General features: G+C 53.0%; 2 protein-coding genes across 5 annotated transcripts in view; both read left to right on the forward strand.

Annotated features, from left to right (window-relative positions):
- The window catches only part of ncanb (neurocan b), a 175723-nt gene extending 153658 nt beyond the window's left edge, over positions 1–22065 (forward strand). For both annotated transcript variants that reach the window (XM_052037702.1, XM_052037701.1), the window contains exons 10-15: positions 1948–2061; positions 7958–8116; positions 9492–9574; positions 10240–10384; positions 12724–12906; positions 15070–22065. In XM_052037702.1, the coding sequence (XP_051893662.1) occupies positions 1948–2061; positions 7958–8116; positions 9492–9574; positions 10240–10384; positions 12724–12906; positions 15070–15185 (800 nt within the window). In that variant the 3' untranslated portion in view covers positions 15186–22065. The remainder of the gene's footprint in view (positions 1–1947; positions 2062–7957; positions 8117–9491; positions 9575–10239; positions 10385–12723; positions 12907–15069) is intronic.
- rfxank (regulatory factor X-associated ankyrin-containing protein) overlaps positions 1–24011 on the forward strand; it is an 830559-nt gene that overhangs the window by 228097 nt on the left and 578451 nt on the right. The window lies entirely within an intron of this gene.

A 24011-nucleotide genomic window follows, 5' to 3' on the forward strand; every position in this document is an offset into this window, starting at 1 on the left:
GTACTTTGAGGTGTTATGAGAAGGATGTGAAAGGTGCTATACAGATGCAAGGCCTTTGATTGGAGGGCTGGACAGTTGGTCTCCTGGTCTGGGCTCTTCTCACATCCTTTCACATACCTCCACAGTGCATTCCTAAAGTATTTCCTTGTATTAGAATCATACATCTTGGGAACAGGCCACTCGGCCCATCCTGCCTATGCCAACCAGTGGGCACCCATCTGTATTCGTCCCACCTCCCAGCACTTGCCACGTAATCTTCAATGCTGAAGCAATTCAAGTGCTTGTCTTGACACTTAAACACTGTCAGTGTGCTCCAGGTACTCACCACTCTCTGGGTGAAGGGGGTCCCCCTCAGATCCCCTCTAAATCTCTTACCACTCCCTCCCACCTAAATCTGTGTCTTCTCATTTTATCTACTTTTGATAAGGGGAAAAGTTTCCTGCAGTCTACCCTATCTATACCCCCCATCATTTTATATACCTCCATCATGTCCCTGTTTAATTTCCTCCACACCAAGGATAATGGACCCAGCCCCTCCAGTGCTGTCACATATTTCCTGTAGTGTGGTGACCAGAACTGCACACAGGACTCCAGCTGAGCTTGACTAAGGTTTTATAAAGTTGGAGCATAACCTCCCTGCCCTTGTGTTCAGTGCCCCAACTAACGAAGGCCAGCTTCCCATATACCTTCTTAACCATGTCACGTACCTGCGCTGCCATCTGCAAGGATCTTGGTTCTTGCATGCAAGGGTCCCTCTATTCCTCAGCACTCCATCGAACCCCACCATTCACGGTGTATGTCCCAGCCTCATTGGTGCTCCTAAAATGCATGACCTCACATTTGTCAGGATCAAACTCCAGCTGCCATCTCTCTGCCCATTTCACCCACACATCAACATCACCCTGTAGCCTCAGACCACCATCCACACTGTCAAGATCTCCACCAATCTTTGTGTCACCTGTGAACTGACTGATGACGCCTCCTACATCCATGTTGTATTTGGAGAGTATTGGATAATGTGATTGGTTCCTCTGGAAAATTGTTTGGAGCAGTACTCACCTGCCAATACCACTTCACTTCTTCGTGCTCCTGTGGATGTAAGATGTGGGAAGGATCCATCTACAAGGATATTCTGTTTCAGAGTGTTCTAATCACTCAATGAGCCATTGTACCATGAGCCAGTGAATGCAGGCTGAGGCACATTATCTGCAAGTGACTCTGGTTCCGTAAATGCTGGAGATAATCTCCTCACTTAATCAACAGCTTTGTGTCTCTCTGCAGCCTGTTAAGTGGTCCACGTTCAGGCTGTTAAACCCCAGGAGTGCTACAAGAGCAGTACAGGTGACTGCTGCCTCTCATTAGTCTCACAGAGCGAAAGCATCCACACATTGTGGACTGCAGAGGAGGTAGAAACAGTGGAATAATGAGGATGAATGGAAGGAGTGGGTCCCAGTGAGACACCAGAGACAGCGGCTGCTGGACGCTGGAGCAACAAACAATATACTGGCCACCTCCCCTCTCCACCCTCAGTCCTGATGTAGGGCTTCAACCCGAAATATTGACGATTCCTTTCCCCCCACAGCTCAATCCGCTGAGTTCCTCCAGCAAATTGTTTGCTGCTCCAGATTCCAGTAATTAGGGCTCGACTATCGGGAGTGTGCTGATGGAAAACACGGATGCTGGATGGTTGGTATTGTGCGAATGCAGGGAGGGTGTTGGGCTGAAGGAGGTCAGGAATAAACGGAAAATGCTCAGTGCAGTCTGGGCCTTTGGGGGGTTCTTGCTCTGAGGGGCAGGGTGGAGGGTCCTCACATTCCCTCCTTGGGCTGGAAAGTCTCGACCCAAAATGTTATTTGTCTTTTCTCTTTCCAGACGTGATTTGGTCAGTCACGTATTTTGTTTTTACCAATCAACTGATAAAAATTCTGCATTGATTTCTACCCCCAGATATTGATGAGTGCCACTCCAGCCCATGTGAGAACGGAGCGACCTGTGTCGATGGGGTCAATTCCTTCACCTGCCTTTGCTTGCCGAGTTACACTGGCAGCCTGTGTGAAGAAGGTAGGGGAGCTTATCCCAGTACATCCCAGCTCATCCCAACCCAGCCCAACTATCCCAGTCCAACCCAATCCAACTCAGAACAACCAGGGGCAGCCCAGCCCATCACAGCCAGCCACAGCCCAGTCCACCAACCCACCACAGCCCAGCCCACCACAGCCCGCCACAGCCCAGTCCACCAACCCACCACAGCCCAGCCCACCACAGCCCGCCACAGCCCAGTCCACCAACCCACCACAGCTCAGCCCACCAGAGCCCACCAGTGTATCCAAACCCAGCATTTGGACTGTCCCACTCTGACGGTTCCTCACTCTGTGTGGAAGAGATGGGCCCTGTTTTCCCGACTCCTTGGGCTCTCCCCACCACCCAGTCCACCTACTGATGGAGCCCTTGACATTTCCAACCTTGCAAGCCCTGGGAAAGCCTCCCTAAACCCTGCGGCCTGGGTCTTGTTTACCCAACTGCCTGCTCTCTGACCTACACTGTCTCCCACCTGGGGAATACAATTCCCATCTCCATTTCCAAATCCTTCCATGACCTCACCTCCCTCCACCCGTGTGATCTCCGTGACCTCCATCCACATGTGTGATCTCCGTGACCTCCCTCCACCAGTGATCTCCGTGACCTCCCTCCACCAAGGTGATCTCCGTGACCTCACTCTACGTGTGATCTCCGTTACCTCCCTCCACCTGTGTGATCTCCGTGACCTCCCTCTACATGTGTGATCTCCGTTACCTCCCTCCACCCGTGTGATCTCCGTGACCTCCACCTGTGATCTCCGTTACCTCCCTCCACCCGTGTGATCTCCGTGACCTCCACCTGTGATCTCCGTGATCTCCCTCCACCCATGTGATCTCCGTGACCTCCCCTCCAACCCGTATTCTGACTATGAAGTATTTAGTTGCAGAGGGCTATGGGCCGAGTGCTGGGTGGTGGGTTTAATACAGACCGGTGCCCACTGGTCGGCATGGATGAGTTGGGCTGAATGGCTTGTTTCCTGTGATTCCATGATTCGTTTACATGTTGCTTCCCTTCCTGTTGCTCTGTAACCCGAGGACATCCCTGGTTTTGTGTCGGTGTTTCATGGGGAGCAGCAGAGAAGGGAAAGACTTGCATTTCTATAGCACTTTGCAAGTTCTCAGAACATCAGTCTCTCCTGCAGCCAGTGAGCTGCTTTGTGGAGTGTGTTCAACTTTGTGTAGAGCAAGATCCCACAAACTGCTATGTGAAAATTACCAGAGGAATAGGTAGGTCTGGGAGAGCCCTCACTCTCTGAATAGCTTAGTGGAGTCATCTGTTCAGGTGCGAGGGCAGGCAGGCTCTCAGGTCACGCCTGTGTTACAGGACTGCTTTGTTGACAATACAGCATTCCCTCAGTACTGCAGGGAGGGCCAGCCGTGTGGAGTCTCCACTGGTGGGGCTGCAACTCCAGGCTTGGGAGTGGGAGACAAGAGGGCGAGATGGGAGATGACAGGGGGATGGGTGGGAGATGGGAGGAGGAGATGAGGGGGAGGGATGGGAGGGGGAGATGAGGGGGAGGGATGGGAGGGAGATGGGGGAGACAGAGGAGATGGGATTGAGGTGGGTGGGAGACGAGAGGGGGAGATGAGAGGGGTAAACGGGTGAGACGGGTGTGAGATGAGATGGAGACACGAGGGGGATGGGATGGAGACGGGAGGGGGATGAGACGAGGATGAGACGGAGACGGGAGGGGGATGAGATGAGGATGAGACGGAGACGGGAGGGGGATGAAACGGGGATGAGACGGAAACAGTGGGTGCTGAGCTGCCTCGCTCTCCCTGCACTGTTGCAGTGATGGGTTACGATGGATGCAGTCTTGGGCTGGCTCTGTTGCTCAACAGGGCTGCAGCAGGTAATGACCCATGAGGCATCAATTACAGCAGAGGCTTACGGGCAGTGGAAGCAGTCGCAGGAAATGAGCTGCTTCGTCGTCTCCTGACTAGGGTGCCTGAGCATGGCTCACTGCTGCTTAGGCTGGGACACTGATTACCGAGTGGGGGGAGCCGGTGTCGAGTGTAGGGGTGCCGGGGAGACTGAGCTCAGGCTGGCAGTGTGAGGGAGAGTTGTGGTCCTGTTACTGAAACACTGATCTGGAGGCAAATCCCAGCACATCAGCTAGCTGGGGAGTTTAAACTCAGCCAATTAAATAAATCTGGGATAATTGTGGTCACCATGAATTATTGTTAAATAATCTGGTTCACTATTACCTTGTGGAGAAGTGAACCTGCTGCTTTTACCTGGTCTGGAAGATATGTGGTTCCAGCCAGGGATGAGTGTGGTTCACTCCCAGAGTGAGGGGATGTGAGAGAGAGCAGCTGAGTTGAACAGAAGTGAGACGGGAGCGGAGATCTGGGAGGGCAGGTTGGTAGCTGACAGGAGGGAGGAGAGGAGAGCCTGTGAGCTCACAGTACATGCTCTGCCCAGACACGGTGCATTTTCCGTTGAACGACTCACCATACAGCAGCCGGACGGACCCTCGGTTTTTCTCAGGCTTGGGCTTTTGAGAATAGTTTCCAGTGACGGCTTCTCTCCAGCCCTCATGTGTCTGTACCTTAAACATGAGCTTCCAAAAGCCATTGTTGCATCTCCTTTGCTTTCCTGTGGGAATGATCAGCTGGAGTACTCAGTGAATCCCTGGAGGTGGCAGAGAGCTGAGCAAAGGCAGGAGGAAGTAATTCTGCAGTTCAAGTGGGTCAGAGGCCCACACTCCGAGCAGCTGGGCACCATCACTGGTGCCGTTCTCTGACCCGTGTCTGTGCTGAGAAATCCCATGTCACTGTTGTAAGAAAGAGTGGGAAAGTTATCTCGGTATTCCTAGATATTATTTATTTACCAATCATAGCACAGAACAGATTATATTGATGTCATGGTCTGCCGGAGCTCACTCTGCACACATCACAATAGTGAGTGTGCTTCACAAAGTGCCCAGTCACCCTGGAGCGCCTCAGGGCAGTGTGAACTCACACCCAGGGCAGTGTGGTCTCACTTTGTCAGACATGGATGCTCAGTATCTGATGGAGGCTCTGAGCTATCCTTTCAGCTGCTGAAGCTGCTTTGATGCTCAGTTCCAGTCACTGGAGAAAGTTATGTTCAGTGCTGGCACATAATTGACTTCAAGTGTTATGGTCCCAGCCTCTCTCATCTGTAAACCCACCGTTCCTATCTAGCTTTGGATTAATTGCAGAGTGTCTCCACATCTGGCTCTGAATCAGGGTTTACTATCACTGACTTATATGATGTGAAAATTCTAGTTTTGTGGCACCTGATGTTGAATGGCTCCACACCCATCCTGTCACGGTGAATTGGTAAAGTTCAGTACACTGCTGTGTTAAAGCGCCATGGAAGTTCATTCATTCTCAGGCTACAGATGAAACTGGCAAAACCAGCATAAATAAGGAGGCCCAACTGTGTTGGGTGGTCTGGAGTCACAGAAAGGTCAGGACGAGGACACTGATTTCTTCTTTTAAGAAAATCCAGTGGTCTCGGTCCTTATTGAGAAGAATGTATTTTAGATTTTATTTAATTACTGGAATTTAACCCCCCAGTTGTGTGGTGGGATGTGAGGCATATCTTTGGATCAGGGCTCCAGTTGCCAGTCCAGTAATCTCACTGCTGTGCCACCTACCTCTGTACTGCAAGTCCCTGTTGTCGGGTGAGACAGGATTGTGATGGGGAGGAGGGGTCTCAATGATCGAGCAGGACATCGCAATATACTTCTCAATGGCAGCTCATCACCAGATGGTGGTCAGTGCACCCTCAACTTTCCAAAAAGTGACTGTGTCCCAGGATCTGTCAATGTTTAGGACCCAATCACCAGGCTCATGTACAGAGAGTGACCAGCGTGCAAGATACCAGGTACTGACACCCCATCACACAGGGTGGTTGACCTTATAACAGGGCACTTACAAATCCAAGGTAACCAGGCAACATCAACACAGGTTTGTGAAAGGGAAACCAAATTTGATCTGTACATAGAGACTCGACAGGTGAAATTAGTGGTAATGTGCTGGAGGACAGTTGGTGGAACATATACAAGACAGGCTAGGTCAACGTGTTGAGGAAGAACCAGGGAAAAAATGTTATTGAGGAACTCAGCGGGTTGAGCAGCATCTATGGGGGGAAAGGAACTGTCAAAGTGTTGGGTGGAAACTTTGCATAAGGATTCTTGTTGTGGAAAGAAGCAGAAGGCTTTAAGACTTGCTTCCTGATGGGCGATGGAGGTGTATAAAGTGAAGATGAGGTGGTGGGAAGTTGTCAACATGAGGTGGTGTTCCACAGGTTAGTGCTGGGACCCTTGCTGTTTGTGAATGATCTGGATGTGGATATAAGTGATGTGGTCAGTAAGTTTGCAGGTGACACAAAGATTGGTGGAGTTGTTGACAGTGTGCAGGGTAATCAGGCTACAGGGCGATGTCAATGTGTTGGTGAAATGGGCAGAGAAGTGACAGGTGGAGTTTAATCCAGACCAATGTGAGGTGATGCATTTTGCAAGTACTAATGAGGCTGGGACATACAGCATGATTTGGGATTATTGAGGAACAGAGGCTGGGTTTGTGTTCCCTGGAGCAAAGGAGGTTAGGAGGGGACATGACTGAGGTGTATAAAATGATGAGGGGTGTAGACAGAGCAGACTGCAGGAAATGTTTCCCCAGATCAGAGGTAGATAAAACTGGACGGCAGAAATGTAGAGGGGATGTGGGGGAGACCTTCTTCATCCAGAGAGCGGTGAGTACCTGGAACTCACTGCCTGAGAAAATGGTGGAAGCCGAGTAACTGACAGCATTAAGAAGTGCCCAGAGAAGCACCATGTGTTGGTGAAAGGCCAGGTATCGGAGTTTGTCTCCCTCCTTCCCACTGAAGGTGACCCAGTTTATTACACCCCATGCTGTTTCACTGGGTTCCACAAACAACTTCACTGAGTACCAACTAGTGCAATGGTTCAATGATTTCACCAGCTCTTCCTCTTTCTCAGGACACCCTGTGACAGGCTGCGGGGGGAGGCAAGGGAAGAGATTCATGAGGCCTTGACAGAGGTTTTCAAATCCCTGGGTAGAGGGGAGGTGCCAGGTGACTGGAAGCCTTGAGTGTAAGCCTTGGTGAAGGTGCAAGTCAGGTAGTCACAGTTCAGTCAGGGAGAAATTATTGGGAAAAGTTCCAAAGTGCAGTATCAATCTGCACTCGAAGAAGAGGGATGGATCAGGGATAGTTGCTCGACATTGTCTGACTAACTTGATTGAATTTTTTCAAAAGGATAGTAAATGTCTTGACTAGAGTAGTGCAGTTTGACAAAGTCCCCCATGGAAGGCAGGTCCTAAAGGTTAGAGCCCATGGGATCCAGGCCAAATTGGCAAATTGAATCCAACATTCCCCTCAACGTTTACCAGTGTAAAATATAATGCCAACATTTGACATGTACCAGTGGTCATGGTGCCGTTGGTGGAATTTGGCTGCCTGTGGTGATTGTCTCCATCTTGGCTGTTCTCCTGCAGATGGTGAGTATCCAATGGGCAGGCACGGTAGTGAAGCGGTTAGCGTAATGCTTTACAGTGCCAGCGACCCGGGTGTTCGATTCTGGCCACCATCCGTAAGGAGTTTGTACGTTCTCCCCAGGTCTGCATGGGTTTCCTCCGGGTGCTCCGATTTCCTCCCACATTCCAAAGACGTGAGGGTTAGGAAGTTGTGGGCATGCTATGTTGGTGCCGGAAGCGTGGCGACACTTGCGGGCTGCCCCCAGAACACTCTATGCAAAAAGATGCATTTCACTGTGTGTTTTGATGTACACGTGAATAATAAAGATAAAGATATCCAATCAGTCTACAGTGGGCAAGGCCACACTGTGTCCAGTGCAGTAACTGTGAGCTCTGCCCTTGTCCCCCAGACACAGAGGGGTGTGATCACAACTGGCAGAAGTTCCTGGGGCACTGCTACCGATACTTCTCGCACCGCCGGCTGTGGGAACACGCAGAGAAGGACTGCCGCAGCCATGGAGCTCACCTGGTGAGCATTCACTCTGTTGAGGAGAAGGAATTCCTAAACGGTGAGACCTCCTAATGGGTTTGTTTTGTGGTGTTGTGTTGGACAACCTGTTGTCATTATGGCTGCCACCCCTCCAGCACTGCCCACTGCGCCTCAGGACTAATCAGTCACCCTCAGGACTCCTGTGAGTAATGGGGCAGAGAGAGGACAGGGTATCTTTGTTTTCTGTTATTGGTTCGAAACAACTGGTGTGGGATGGGGAGACCCAGTGGTTGGATAGTTTCAAGGAATCTCCTCCCAGGGTAGCAACCCCCTCCCCATCCATCCATCCCTCCCAGCCCTCACCCCCACCCCATCCATCCATTCCTCCCAACCCCAACCATGAACCCCATCCATCCATCCATCCCTCCCAGCCCCAACCATGAACCCCACCTCTACCCCCAACATCACCCCTCCTCCAACCCCCACCTCATCCATCCACCCCTCCTACACCCTCCCCACCCCATCCATCCTCCCCTCCTACACCCTCCCCACCCCCCATCCACCCACCCTCCGACACCCCACCCCCCACCCACAGACCTGTCCTACACCCTGCAGTGAAGCCACCACGCCAGGTCACGGAAGTACCCGGTGGACAGTGGGAATCTCCGGGGAACCCCCATCCCTCCGCTTGTTCCCACATCCACCGGCGCCGTGGTCAGGAAGCCGCCCCCGCCCGAAGAACCTGGTGCAGAGGGGAGGTTTAAATCGTAGAATGTTACAGCACACAGGCCATTCGGCCTCTCTGCTCAGACTGGTCCTGGGGCAGACACTAACTGCCCACTCTGTCCCTCGCCCAGCAAATGTTCCCGTTCCAGAGTCCCCGTGTCATCTGACGATGGCTCACGGTGTAAGAAGGACCCTCCCCGTCTGCTGGCCGAGAACGAGCGGAGCTGCAAACACCCGAGCCGGGCTGCAGCTCCTTGAGGGAGCCGTGAAACTGTCAGCGAGATAACATCCGACGGCTGAGGCTTGGAGATGCTGGGACGGTCAGGTCAGGCAGAGGCAGCGGTTCAGGCCGGTAACCATTCACCAGATGTGGCCAGTGGTGAGGGTCAGAGTGTGTGTGTGAGGGGCGCTGGGGTGGGAGCGGGACACGGTGACCGGAGGAGAATTAAAACAGAAACGGCAGGAAAACCCCAGCAGGTTGGCCTGCGTCTGTGGAGAGAGCGGCAAGGTTTCGGCTCAAATAGCTTCCATCCAACTCCGAGGCGAGGGGTTGTCGGGGAGCTGTCGTGGGGCAAAGTTTCCCGTCGCGGCGCGGAGACACGGCGCCGTTTCTCGGGTACGTTGAGCTTGGTTGGGACAGTGTCAGAGGGAAGGTCAGTAATGTCGGAGAATAAAACGGGGTGGTTGAAATGCTGGGCTGCTCGATCGTCTGTCTGTTCCGGGAGTAGGTCTGAGTCGGGAGTACGCCTGGATCGGTCTGAACGACAGGACGATTGAGGAGGACTTCCAATGGACGGACGGCTCTCCTTTGGTGAGTTTGGATCCAGCGCCGCGGAGAGCTGAGTGAGTAATCGTGAGTGCGGCCACAACCCCTCAGCCCCAGCCGCAGAGACCGGCCTGTGTGGATACCGAGGCGGAGAGACGGCGGGAGTGGCAGGACCCCAGCGGTCAGGGAGCACCTTGTGTCTGGTCTCTCAGCTGGACATTTAGCCGGAGACAGAGAGTGCTGCTCAGTCCCACACTGTGGGAGTGGGATCCTGCTGCGCACGGATCGGCTGCCTCATCCCGAAAGCCTCGGATGCCCCGAAGTTCCGTTCAACTCTGAGAATGTAAACGCTTATTATTGAACGTCCCTCCACCACCAGCGCCCACTGACACCCACCCCTCCGTCAGGGCACAACACAGAGTGAAGCTGTCTCACCCCGACCCACTGCCCTGAGCTACTCAGCGACCCACGCCGGGGCTCCGGCTGCCGATGTCCCGGAGCGGGACACGCTGCAGACTGAGGCCACGCCGGGGCTCCGGTCAGGTACAAGGTGACACTGACCCTGTATGGTGATGGAGCTGGACGTGGCAACTGCCGAGGGAGCCCGGGGCCACCCCAGCCCGAGCCCAGGCCACCCCGCTGGAGACCGGGGCACCGAGTTGTGTCCGCACCGTTGAGGTTCTAACTCCCCCACTCTGCCTTTCACGCAGCAATACGAGAACTGGCGGATGAACCAGCCGGACAGTTTCTTCGCGGGCGGGGAGGACTGCGTGGTCTCCATCGCACGGGAGGGCGGCCGCTGGAACGATGTCCCCTGTAACTACAACCTGCCCTACATCTGCAAGAAGGGCACGGGTAGGGGGCACCGCTCTCCGTCCGCTCATTGGCTGCAGGGTGACAGGTCCCCCCCCCCCCCCCCACGGGACACGGGAGACAGGTCCCCCCCCCAACGGGACACAGCGACAAGTCCCCCCCCCCACGGGGGCAGGTTCCCTCCCCCCCCCCCCCCCCCACGGGTCACAGCGACAGGTTCCCCCCCTTCCACGGAGGCAGGTCCCCCCCGACGGGACACAGCGACAGGTCCCCCCCCCCCCACGGGGGACAGGTCCCCCCCCCACACAGACACACTCATGGTGGACACTGAGTCATAGAGCAATACAGCATGGATACAGGCCCTTCGGCTTAACCAGTCCATGCCGACCACAGTGCCCACCCAGCTCGTCCCAATTCCCTGCATTCGGCCCATCTCCCTCCAGGCCCTGCCCTCCATGTACTTATCCAGGTGCTTCCTAGATGATAAGATTTCTTTATTAGTCACATGCACATCGAAACACAGTGAAATGCATCTTTTGCGTAGAGTGTTCTGGGGGCAGCCTGCAAGTGTCGCCACGCTTCCGGCGCCAACACAGCATGCCCACAACTTCCTGACCTGTACGTCTTTGGAATGTGGGAGGAAACCGGAGCACCCAGAGGAAACCCACACAGACATGGGGAGAACGTACAAACTCCTTACAGACAGCAGCCAGAATTGAACCCGGGTCGCTGGCACTGTAATAGTGTTATGCTAACCGCTACACTGCCGTGCCTTCTACCTGCCTCAACCACTTCCTCTGGCAGCTTGTTCCATATACTCACCACCCTCTGTGTGGAAAAGTTGCTCCTCACGTCCTCTCATCCCAAATCTATTGACTCTTGACTTCAATCTATCTCATTATGACCTTGCACCTTATTGTCTGCCTGCACTGCACTTTCTCTGTAGCTGTGACATTTTATTCTGCATTCTGTTATTGCTTTACCTTGTACTACCTCAATAGATCTGTACGAAGAGTATGCAAGACATGTTTGTCACTGAACCTCGGTATGTGTGACAATAATAAATCACTTCCAACCCTATGCCCCCTAGTTTTGGACACCCCTACCCTGGGGAAAAGACTGTTACCATCCACCTGATCTATGCCTCTATAATTTTAAACATTTCTATAAGGTCACCCCTCATTCTTCTAAGTTCTGAGGAATAAAGACCTCGCCTGGCCAACCTCTCCCTATAGCTCAGGCCCTCTGGTCCTGGCAACGTCCTCGTAAATCTTTTCTGCACTCTCTCCTGTTTAAGCCTTTCCTATAACAGGGTGACCAGAACTGGTGCTCCAAGTGCGGCCTCCCCAACGACTTATACAACTGCAACATAATGTCCCAACTCCTATACTCGATGCCCTGAATGATGAAGGCCAGTGTGCTAAACACCTTTTTCCCCACCCTGTCTGCCTGTGATGCCACTTTCAATGAACTATGCATTTGCACTCCTAGATTCCTCTGTTCCATTACACTCCCTAGTGACCTATCATTCATAGTTTAAGTCCTACACTGGTTTGACTTTCCAAACTGCATCACCTCACACTTATCTGTATTGAAATCCATTTGCCACTCCTCGGCCCACTTCCCTAACTGATCACGATCCGCCTGTGATCTACGATAACCTTCTTCACTACCGACAACACCTCCTAATTTCATGTCATCCACAAACTTACTGATCAAACCTTGTGCATTCGCATCCAAATCATTGATATAAATAACAAATAACAAGGGTCCCAACACCGACCCCTGCAGCACACCACTAGTCAATGGCCTCCATTCCGAGAAACAACCTTCAACCACCACCCTCTGCTTCCTACCTCCGAGCCAATTGTGAATACATCTTTCTAACTCTTCTGGATTACATGGGACCCAGCCTTCCAGAACAGCCTACCACGTGGGACCTACCTTGTCAAAGGCCTTGATGAAGTCCAAATAGACAACATCCACTGCCCTATCTTCATCTACCCTTTTGGTTACCCCTTCTAAAAACTCAAAGGTTCATCAAGCAGGACTTTCCACGCACAAAGCCATGCTGACTCTGTCTATCCAAATCCCTGTAGATCCTGTCTCTCAGAATTCCCTCCAGTAGCTTCCCCACTACTGATGTCAGGCTGACTGGCCCTCTACATAGGGGTGACAGATCCCTCTACACATGGTGACAGGTCCATCTACATGGTGATGGGGATGATGGAGGGGTGAGGGAGAATTGGGGGTGAGGGGATCGGGGTGAGGGGGTGAGGGGAGGATCGGGGTGAGGGAGGATCAGGGGTGAGAGGGCAGTGAGGGGGGCACTGACGGTGCGGGCCGGGGTAACCGCCTCCCCTCCTCTCCCCTCCCCGCAGTGCTGTGTGGCCCCCCGCCCACTGTGGAACACGCCGTGGTGCTTGGCCGCAGGAAGGCGCGGTACGAGATCCACTCGCTGGTCCGCTACCAGTGTGAGGACGGCTTCAGCCAGCGCCACGTCCCCACCATCCGGTGTCACACCAGCGGCAAGTGGGACCGGCCCAAAGTCCTCTGTCTGAGCCGTGAGTACCCACGCCCGGGCACCGGGGGGGGGGGGCACTGAGGGAGGGTCACACTGTGGGAGGGGCGGTACTAATGGCTGCACTTCAGCCCGGCGCTGTTGGTTTACGGGCACCCGGTGCGGCGCGGGGCATGGTGCGCAGAGGATCTCCTGGTGGGTCTTCTGCTGGGCCTGACCAAGCTGGCCATCCACGGGACACGGCGGCGGGCGGCCGAGGGTACTGGCCGGTCTGCCTGCCTGCCCGTCTTCCGTGCTTACATGTGTGCTGGGGGGGGGGGGGGGGGGGTGTTTAGAGAGGGAGCACGCGGTTTCCGCAGGCACCCTAGCTGAGTTCCACGCTCGGTGGGCCCCTCAGGGGATCGCGTGTGTCATCGACGACACCAATGTGATTTTGATATAAGGTATTGAGTGTTGCGGTGGGAGGCGTAGTGTTCCGAGGGTATTAGTTTTGCCTAGTTTCTTTCTGTATCAGATGTGCTGTATTTGATGTTGGGTGTTTTTTGTAGTGCTTTTAGTGAATAAACGTTTTGTAAAAAAAGGGGGGTACTGAGGGAGCGCTGCACTGTGGGACGGCTGTGACCCTAGCCCTTCCTCAGACTGGGGGGAGTGGGGTGTGGCCCTCACTCCTGGAACCAGTCCCCAGATCTGAGGAGGGTCTCTGAGGGTGACGGGTTTCTCTCTCCACCGACGCTGACTGACTGAGTCCCTCCCATGCTTCTGTTGTGACTGTTGTTGGTCTCAGTTCCACTGCTGCCTGAACCCCACGTCCCCCGACTCTCCTCCCCACCAACCCTCTCCAGGGAGGCACAGAGAGTGCAGATGCTGGGATGTCCAGCGGGCCGGGCAGCATCTGTGGAGGGAAATGGACAGCCGAAGTTTGGGGTCGAGACCCTTCATCCAGTGTAGACGCCGACTGTCCATCTCCCCCCACAGACACTCCCCGACCACCAGTCCCTGCAGCACCGTGTGTGTTGCTGCAGGTTCCGGCCGCTGCCGTCTCTGTGTGAGGGGCTGAACTGGTGGTGTCGCCTGGTACGGGCCTGGTTGGGGGGGGTGGTATTGGGAGGTGTGTGGTGGGGGTGGGGTGTGGAGGTGTGGGGTGGGGGTGGGGTGTGGTGTGGGGTGGGGGTGGGGGAGGGGAAGTGTGTGGTGGGGTTGGGGGGTGTGGGGTGGGGAGGTGTGTGGTGGGGTTGGGGGGTGTGGGGTCGGGAGGTGTGTGGTGGGGGTGGGGTGTGGAGGTGTGGGGTGGGGTTGGGGGTTGTGGAGGTGTGTGGTGGGGTGGGGTTGGGGGTGTGGAGGTGTATGGTGGGGGTGGGGTGTGGAGGTGTGGGGTGGGGTTGGGGGTTGTGGAGGTGTGTGGTGGGGTGGGGTTGGGGGTGTGGGGTGGGGTTGGGGGTTGTGGAGGTGTGTGGTGGCATGGGGTTGGGGGTGTGGAGGTGTGGGGTGGGGTGGGGAGGTGTGTGGTGGGGTTGGGGGGTGTGGGGTGGGGAGGTGTGTGGTGGGGGTGGGGTGGGGAGGTGTGGGGTTGGGGGTTGTGGAGGTGTGTGGTGGGGTGGGGTTGGGGGGTGTGGAGGTGTGGGGTGGGGTGGGGAGGTGTGGGCTAGGGCTGGGTGGGGAGGTGTGTGGTGGGGTTGGAGGTGGTGGGGGTGTGTGTTGGGTTGGGGAAGTGTGTGTGGGGGTGGGGAGGTGTGTGGTGGGGAAGTGTGTGGTGGGGTGGGGGTGGGGACGTGTGTGGTGGGGTTGGGAGGTGTGGGGTGGGGTGGGGAGGTGTGTGGTGTGGTTGAGTGGTGTGGGGTGGGGAGGTGTGTGGTGGGGGTGGGGGGAGGTTTGTGGTGGGGGTGGGGGTGGGGAGGTGTGGGGTGGGGTGGGGAGGTGTGTGGTGTGGTTGAGTGGTGTGGGGTGGGGAGGTGTGTGGTGGGGGTGGGGGGAGGTTTGTGGTGGGGGTGGGGGTGGGGATGTGTGTGGTGGGGTTTGGGGGAGGTTTGTGGTGGGGGTGGGGGTGGGGAGGTGTGTGGTGGGGTGGGGGTGGGGATGTGTGTGGTGGGGGTGGGGGATGGGGATGTGTGTGGTGGGGTGTGGTGGGTGTGTGTGTGGTGTGATGCAGTGCGGGGACAGGGCTGTTGCTGACCACACCTGCTGGGTTGCTCCCTGTTTAACTGTCCAGGAGCAGCTGGGAATCGTCGGTCGCGAAGACACCAGCACAAAGGCAGCAGGAAAGAGAAGCGAAAGCACAAAAAACACCCCGAGTCGCGTCGGATGGACATGAAGCACTTCTACTGAGCGGGTGTCCTGCCGAGGAAGGGCGTGGTGGTGACCGCAAGTACATGATACCGAAATCCTGCAAGATGTTTTGTTTTGAACACAACCCTTGGGTGGGGGGGAGGGTACTGAAGGGGTTGTTTTTAGTTTGCGAGAGTTATGTCACGTATTTTTCTAAAAAATAATTGTGGAACTTAAAGGTGAATTTGTTGATCGATGATCAGTAGGGTGTTGGTGCACTGGCGAAGATCCCTGAGCTACCAGTGTTCAGTCTTGAATGTGGATGAAAGACTAGCCAATAATCCTTTCAAAAAGGCACACATATTAATTTTTTAAAACTGATTATAGATGAGGCTGGTTTAAAAATAAGTGCTTGGTTGATTAGTCCCTGTAAGCCCTCCTCACACACCTCCAAGGTAAGGTGCTGTGTCCCACCACAAACAGACCCATTAGTGCATTGGCTTGTTGTTTCTGAACTTGTTAAAACGATTAATTGAAAACAGATTAACACATTATTGTGGGAATGCATTTAATGAACTTTGCTGCTGGTACATTGCCCAGCGTGGTTTCAACCCTAAAATTTCAGCAAAGCCCCTGGGAACTTTTCACAGCTTAACAAGGCTCTCTGGTCTTGGCAGGGGTACAGTTTACAGGCCAGCCCCTTCGTCAACACCCGGCACACCATTCTCAGTGGGATTCTTGGCGTGGCTGCTGCTGTGGACTCTTTCTGTGCCCAGTCACACTAACTTGGCTAAATCCAAGAACCAACGCTGGGATGTTCCTGAGTTTTCTGAGCAGCAGTAACTCCAGCAGGAGTCTGGTCATGTGGCAGTTCACAGTTGAACTACTAATCCAGGGGGAAGATGCCCAGAAGCTCAGGCAACAACCAGTTAGTGTTTCACATTAGTTACCATTCCTTGGGTGAAGCATTAACTCTGGTTAGCCTGACCTGCTGTGTCGTTCCAGCAAATCTTTGCTTGTTTTAAATATCTGCAGCATTTTGTATAATGAATCAGGGACCAGGAATTCAAATCCCACTGGAGGAACTGGGAATTTACTTTAATTAATTAAATAAACCTGGACTGTAATTTAAGTGTGAGGAAAGGAAAGGGCTGGTGTGGAGACCCCCCAGGTACTCTGACGTCACTTGGGCATGGGACTCTGCGACTAACGAGATCTTCAGGCAGAGTTAGGAATGGCCAATACATGCTGATCAGGTTTTCCACTGTGTCTGTTTCTCACCATACTTGTGCACATGGCAGTAAACGTGACGACCAATGCCCAAGTTCCTGAAAGAGAAAGGAACTAACAGCCATGGGAAGCTCCAATTGGCAGTTTAGGGAGAAAAAAGTGCTGAGGGTCTCCAAGGAATGGTCAGAGGCATCCATTCATCTTTGACTGGGGAAGATTGAACTGCCTGTTTTACCACACCAAGTCAGAGTAGACTTTTGTCAAGAGAGTATTGGAATGAAACTTTACAAAGCATTTTATAAAAAAAATAAGATTTACTTAGTCACCGGAGGTGGAATTAAAGGACTTATGAATTCACAATTCATCAGTAATCGGTTGGACTGCAATCTGCTCACTCACTGAGGCTAAAAGAGTTACAGGGTTCACAATGTACTGACTGACGACATATGTCTCTGATTGTGCACCCCCGTGAGAGCACAATAATTCCCAGGGAGCCATCGGAAACACATGGTGCTGGGGGAGAGGGGTTAACTGGGGGACAGTGTGAGGGAGGGGGAATTAACATCAGTGGGCATACAGTCAGTGACACAGGGCGCTGGGGGAGAGGGGTCACTGAGGGACGGTGTGAGGGAGCTGGATTGACATCAGTGGGGATACTGTGACAGGAGTCTGGAGGAGAGGGGTCACTGAGGGACAGTGTGAGGGAAGGGATTAACATCAGTGGGGATACAGTCAGTGACACAAGGCGCTGGGGGAGAGGGGTCACTGAGGGACGGTGTGAGGGAGGGGGATTAACGTCGGTGGTGATACAGTCAGTGACATGGGATGGGGGGTGGTGGATCGTGGATGTGTTGTTATTGGGGACTAAGATATTCCAGTACTTTTTGATTGAGATTGAGGGGAGTTTTCCCATTGTGAGTTTGGCTTATGGTGACCATCCGTGAGTTGTACAGTCTGTTCCCAGGTACCTGGGATTGTGAATCAGTATGGAGAGTGGAATGAAGGTCACGGAGGGTGAAAGTATATCGCTGGCCAGTCAGCACCTGAATGTGGCCAATGTGTAGGACAGGAGAGCTGTGCCCGCAAGCTCCACCGTTCAATGGTCACCTGCTCTAGCTTCCTGCACTCGTCCCTGGAACGTGTCCATCCCGAAGCCCAAAATCTTTTCATCTCCACCTCTAACTTGCTTCTACCTGAGCTTCAAACCATCTCATTAGTTGTTCTGCCATTCGAGATCACGGCTGATCTGAATGTAGCTGCAGTAACCTTGTACCCCTCACTTATCAAGTATCTATTCATCTCTTCCTTGTGGGTGTTCAGAACCACTGCTTTTGCTGCTCTTTGAGGAAGGCTCATGACCTACTGAGAGAAACACCTCTGGGTTCTCCCTCAGAGGGAAACATCTCTCAGGTGTTTTCATCAAATCCCTGTCACTCTTCCAAACCCCAGCACTCCCAGCCTGTCCAACCTTTTCTTCGTAACACAGCTCACTGCTTGCTGTGTATAAACTGGCTGCAAAATTATGACAGTATCTAATTGACAGTGAAGTATTTCAGGTTGTTCTGAAATAGTGAGCAGCATTCTGGGGATTCTTTATTTAAATTTTCTCTTTTTGTCCCAGTCCCCCTTCCCATTCTTCCTCACTCTCGATGTGCGGCTAAATCAGAAAATACCAGAAACACCCAGCTGGTCAGGCAGCGTCTGTGGAGAGGGAAGACTGGATCCTGCTTTTGGATTCCATTTAATGTTTATTTATAATAGACCATAACTCTCACTCTGTGGTTTCTGACAAAGAATTTACACTCAAAGCATTTGGATCAGGGGGAAGCCTCAACATCATTCCACTGTATCTGCCTTGGTTCTGTAACCTGGAATCCCCTGTCAAAAACATCCACCCATCTCAGTTTTCCAATTTCTAATTCTGTGAGCTGAGCAATGGGTTGGGGGTAGAGTCCCAAGTCCCCATTGTCTCTGCAGCATCACTTTGATTTTATGGCCAAGTCCAACCCAGAGGAATTTCTCAATGAGATCGCCCTTGGTCCTCATGTCAAACATTTTACCTTAGAGTTCTGCTTTGTCTTTATACCACATTGCAAGACAATGCCCCGTTACTGTTGCTGCCTTCAGGCTGCGCTGAGGTTTGAAGCTCTTGCCTTTAGACTGGCCTCAACTGAGTGGAAAATGCAAAACTGCTGCTTAACCCTCCATCACCTGAAAATTCACTTCCGCCTCCAACCTAAACGGGCTCCTTGAAGTGTTGGCCCGATGTCTATTGTATCTTGGAAACGAGATGTAAGCTGGGGACAGTGGGTGAGATCAGCACTGGACCAGATTTTTCTTTGTAACATTCTCCGAAGCAACCAGGAGCGAAGGCTGCAGGATTCAAGGTTGTGTCTTTGAAGCAGAGTGTTGACGGTTGCTATAGGAACCCTTGCTTCATGCAGTGCAGTAAGATGGCACTTTGCATTCAGTTGTAATGTACATCATGTGGCCCAATGACCTAATCTGAAGCCCCTCACCTCTCCCACCCCACCCTGACTGAGGCTCTCACACAGCCATTCCCACTCTAGCCTCCTGCTCTGGATTAGTGAGGTTTGTCCAGGGACTGTGAATGTGGAGACGGTCACTGTCCAGGACTGTCACCAGGGACTGAAATGGGCCGGATGTGTTTCCATAGAAGCATAGAAAACCTACAGCACAATACAGGCCTTTCAGCCCACAAAGCTGTGCCGAACATGTCCCTACCTTAGAAATTACTAGGCTTACCCATAGCCCTCTATTTTTCTAAGCTCCATGTACCTATCCAAAAGTCTCTTAAAAGACCCTATCGTATCCGCCTCCACCACCGTTGCCGGCAGCCCATTCCACACACTCACCACTCTCTGAGTAAAAGACTTACCCCTGACATCTCCTCTGTACCGACTCCCCAGCACCTTAAACCTGTGTCCTCTTGTGGCAACCATTTCAGCCCTGGGATAAAGTCTCTGACTATCCACGCGATCAGTGCCTCTTATCATCTTGTACACCTCTATCAGGTCACCTCTCATCCTCCGTCACTCCAAGGAGAAAAGGCTGAGTTCACTCAACCTGTTTTCATAAGGCATACTCCGCATTCCAGCCATCATCCTTGTAAATCTCTTCTGCACTCTTTCTGTGGCTTCCACATCCCTCCTGTAGTGAAGTGACCAGAACTGAGCACAGTACTCCAAGTGGGGTCTGACCAGGGTCCCATATAGCTACAACATTACCTCTCGGATCCTAAATTCAATTCCACAATTGATGAAGGACAATACACCGTATGCCTTCTTAACCACAGAGTCAACCTTTGCAGCTGCTTTGAGCGTCCTATGGACTCGGACCCCAAGATCCCTCTGATCCTCCACACTGCCAAGAGTCCTACCATTGATACTATATTCTGCCATCATATTTGACCTACCAAAATGAACCACTTCACACTTATCTGGGTTGAACTCCTCTGACACTTCTCAGCACAGTTTTGCATCCTATGTCCTGCTGTAACCTCTGACTGCCTTCCACACTGGCCACAGCACCTGCAACCTTTGTGTCATCCACAAACTTACTAACCCATCCCTCCACTTCCTCATCCAGGTCATTTATAAAAATCACGAAGAGTAAAGGTCCCAGAACAGACCTCCATGCAGAATGTGACCCGTCAACAACCACTCTTTGCCTTCTGTGGGCAAGCCAGTTCTGGATCCCATGCCTCCTTACTTTCTCAATAAGCCTTGCATGAGGTACCTTATCAAACGCCTTGCTGAAATCCATATACACTACATCTACTACTCCCCCTTCATTGATGTGTTTAGTCACATCCTTAAAAAAATCAATCAGGCTCGTAAGGCAGGACATGTCCTTGACAAAGCCATGCTGACTATTCCTAATCATATTATACCTCTCCAAATGTTCATAATTCCTGCCTCTCAGGATCTTCTCCATCAACTTACCAACACTGAAGAAAGACTCACTGTTCTATAATTTCCTGGGCTACCTCTACTCCCTTTCTTGAATAAAGGAACAACATCCACAACCCTCCAATCCTCCGTAACCTCTCCCATCCCCATTGATGATGCAAAGATCATCGCCAGAGGCTCAGCAATCTCCTCCCTCGCCTCCCATAGTAGTCTGGGGTACATCTCATCTGGTCCCAGCGACTTATCCAACTTGATGCTTTCCAAAAGCTCCAGCACGTCCTCTTTCTTAATATCTACATGCTCAAGCTTTTCAGTCTGCTGCAAGTCATCACTACAATCTCCATTCTTTTCCATAGTGAATACTGATGTAAAGTATTCATTAAGTATCTCTGCCATTTCCTCCGGATCCATACACACTTTCCCACTGTTACTCTTGACAGGTCCTATTCTTTCAGGTCTTGTCCTCTTACTCTTCACATACTTGTAGAATGCCTTGGGGTTTTCCTTAATCCTGCCCGCCAAGACCTTCTCATGTCCCCTTCTAGCTCTCCTAATTTCCTTCTTAAGCTCCTTCCTGTTAGCCTTATACTTTTCCAGATCTCTAACATTACCTAGCTCTCTGAACCTTTTCTTTTCTTCTTGACTAGATTTATTACCGCCTTTGTACACCACGGTTCCTGTACCCTTTCATAACTTCCCTGTCTCATTGGAATGTACCTGTGCAGAACTCAACACAAATATCCCCCGAACATTTGCCACATTTCATCTGTACTTTTCACTGAGAACATCTGTCCCCAATTTAAGCTTCCAATTTCCTGCCTGAGAGCCTCATAATTCCCCTTACTCCAATTAAACACTTTTCTAACTTATCTGTTCCTATCTCTCTCCAATGCTATTGTAAAGGAGATAGAATTATGATCACTATCTCCAAAATGCTCTCCCACTGAGAGTCCTGACACCTGACTGAGTTCTTCAGCCTCAGGGTAACCAGTGAGCTACAGCGGTGGAGCTTCACTGGTCTGGCTGTCACTCAGACCGTGTGGGCTTTTCCTGCCCTTGGGAAGCAGGGACCGAGCTGTCTTCTTGAACTACAGTAGTCCTGGTCAAGGGACTCCCATGGCGATGTTGGGGGGAGAGAGTTCCAGGATTCAGAGTCTGTGAGAGAAGGGGAAACTCTTTTGTTGATGGACTGTCCTCAGTCAATTAGTGTTCTTGTTTTCTGGGACTGAAACGAACTGCAGGAAGTTTGACGAACAGGCAGGTGTTGCTGGGCTGGTGTCATCAACTGTACTGTACCAGCACGATCCTGCCCCAGAGGCACGTCTTGCTTAGTAGGAAGCTTCTTTGACTCTGAGCTCGAGTCTCCTTCAGACACTTGAGAACCAAATCTATGTGGTGAGTCCTAGTGCAGGACTGAAGGAGTGTGGTCCTGTCAAAGGCGTGGTGTTTGAGGACAGGCTGCCTGAGATAGATCCTATGATATTTTATTGAAGCTCAGTACACTTCTCGCTGGTGCGCTGACTAGCACTGACGGCTTTTAACAACATTTGGCCATTGTCAAATAGTTGTAGTTTGTGGGATCTTGCTGTGCCACACCTTCCTATTTTATGGTGTGAGCACACTACACACAGTTCATTGTGAGTCCTCAGATCTTCACGAATGATGCCATGGCCTTCCAGGTTTTGATGAGGCAGGTCCGTCCCAGTGAAAAGTGGAGGAAGATTTTGGGAAGTGTGAGCTGGGGTGGAATGGGATCAGGGATGGGGCCAGGAAGTGGGGCGAGGGATGGGAATAGGGGAATGGGGTGAGGAATGGGGCCAGGGAGTGGGAATGGGGGATGGCACCGGGGAATGGGAACGGGAACAGGGGATGGGGCTGGGGGATGGGAACAGGGGATGGGACCAGAGCATGGGACCAGGCCACAAGATCAGGGGGTGTTTCCTGCCAGAGTCACCTTGAAAGGGTTCTTACTAACTCACCCTGGGTCCATAATGCAAGTGTGGGATAGGGTGTTGAGTGACACTGGATAAATTCCTGGGCAGCCCCACCTTACACAGCACAGTGCGATCCAATATTGGTGGGCCGTGTAAGCCCAGGTGTACCCACTGCTCTCTGCTGGTGTGCTGGGGAGGGTACCTGGTTGACGTGGGAGGCAGACTTCCTCAAGGCTTCCTGCTCAGGCTGAGCTTTTCCTCAGTGGCCCAGAATTGAAATTCAAAAGTTGGTTGGAATCGGGAAACAACTGATCTCATTTCTGTTACTTTTTGGAGTGTTGTTGTGTGAATTGTTAATATTTCCAAGTGTGTCTGTATTAGTCAGTGTGCTGTGAGTAATATACATTCTGCACCCTGTGTTTTTATGTACTGGACATTGGCTGTTAGAATAAAGGGTTTTTTAAAATGGAAACTGTTTTTTCTCTTCAGTTCTTTGTGTACAAACATGAGTGTATCGGAGAGGGAGGGAGGGAGGATGAGGGTGGGGAGAGAGAGGGAGGGGAGAGGGTGAGTGGGAGGGAGGGGTGAGGATGGGGTGAGTGGGAGGGATGGGTGAAATTGTGCTGTGTGTAGCTGAGCCTGAGGTTAGGGGTGGATGAGGTTGGGGGGGGTGGGGGGTTAAGGAATGGGACCAGGAGCGGGGCAGGGGGGTGATTTGATTTGCCCAGTCTATACTGTATGTAAATGACACTCCCCATGACTCTCTGTTAACCCAGTTACCCCCTCTGCTTTCCCCTTTACACCCTGGTCGAGGTCACTACTGGCTCAGGCTCCTGTAAACCATTCCCAACCCCTGCTGCTTCCACTCAAACTGATGCTGACCCGACATCACCACCTGTCCAGCCAAGGTCATTCCTCACTGCTGCACCAGTATCAGCACTCGTTAACAGTTCCCCCACCCCGTCTACAACCCACCCTCATCCACTACCCCACACCCGTCCTCTACCCCCTGTCTACCCCACCACTACCCCACCCCGTCCACTACCCCACCCCGTCCACAACCCACCCCCGTCCTCTACCCCACCCCGTCCACTACCCCACCCCGTCCTCTACCCCACCCCGTCCACTACCCCACCCCGTCCTCTACCCCACCCCGTCCTCTACCCCACCCCGTCCTCTACCCCACCCCCGTCCTCTACCCCACCCCGTCCTCTACCCCACCCCCGTCCTCTACCCCACCCCGTCCTCTACCCCACCCCGTCCACTACCCCATCCCCGTCCTCTACCCCACCCCCGTCCTCTACCCCACCCCGTCCTCTACCCCACCCCGTCCACTACCCCACCCCCGTCCTCTACCCCACCCCGTCCTCTACCCCACCCCGTCCACAACCCACCCCCGTCCTCTACCCCACCCCGTCCTCTACCCCACCCCCATCCTCTACCCCCTGTCTACCCACCACTACCCCACCCCGTCCACTACCCCACCCCGTCCACAACCCACCCCCATCCTCTACCCCCTGTCTACCCACCACTACCCACCCCGTCCACTACCCCACCCCGTCCACAACCCACCCCCATCCTCTACCCCCTGTCTACCCCACCACTACCCACCCATCTCTACCCCACCCCGTCCTCTACCCCCTGTCTACCCCACCACTACCCACCCATCTCTACCCCACCTCTACCCCACCCTGTCCTCTACCCCCTGTCTACCCCACGACCCACCCCTGTCCTCTACCCCACCTCTACCCACCCCACCCCCCGTCCTCTACCCCACACCTACCCACCCC

Source organism: Pristis pectinata, chromosome 24, assembly GCF_009764475.1.
Source record: "Pristis pectinata isolate sPriPec2 chromosome 24, sPriPec2.1.pri, whole genome shotgun sequence".
Lineage (NCBI taxonomy): Eukaryota > Metazoa > Chordata > Chondrichthyes > Rhinopristiformes > Pristidae > Pristis > Pristis pectinata.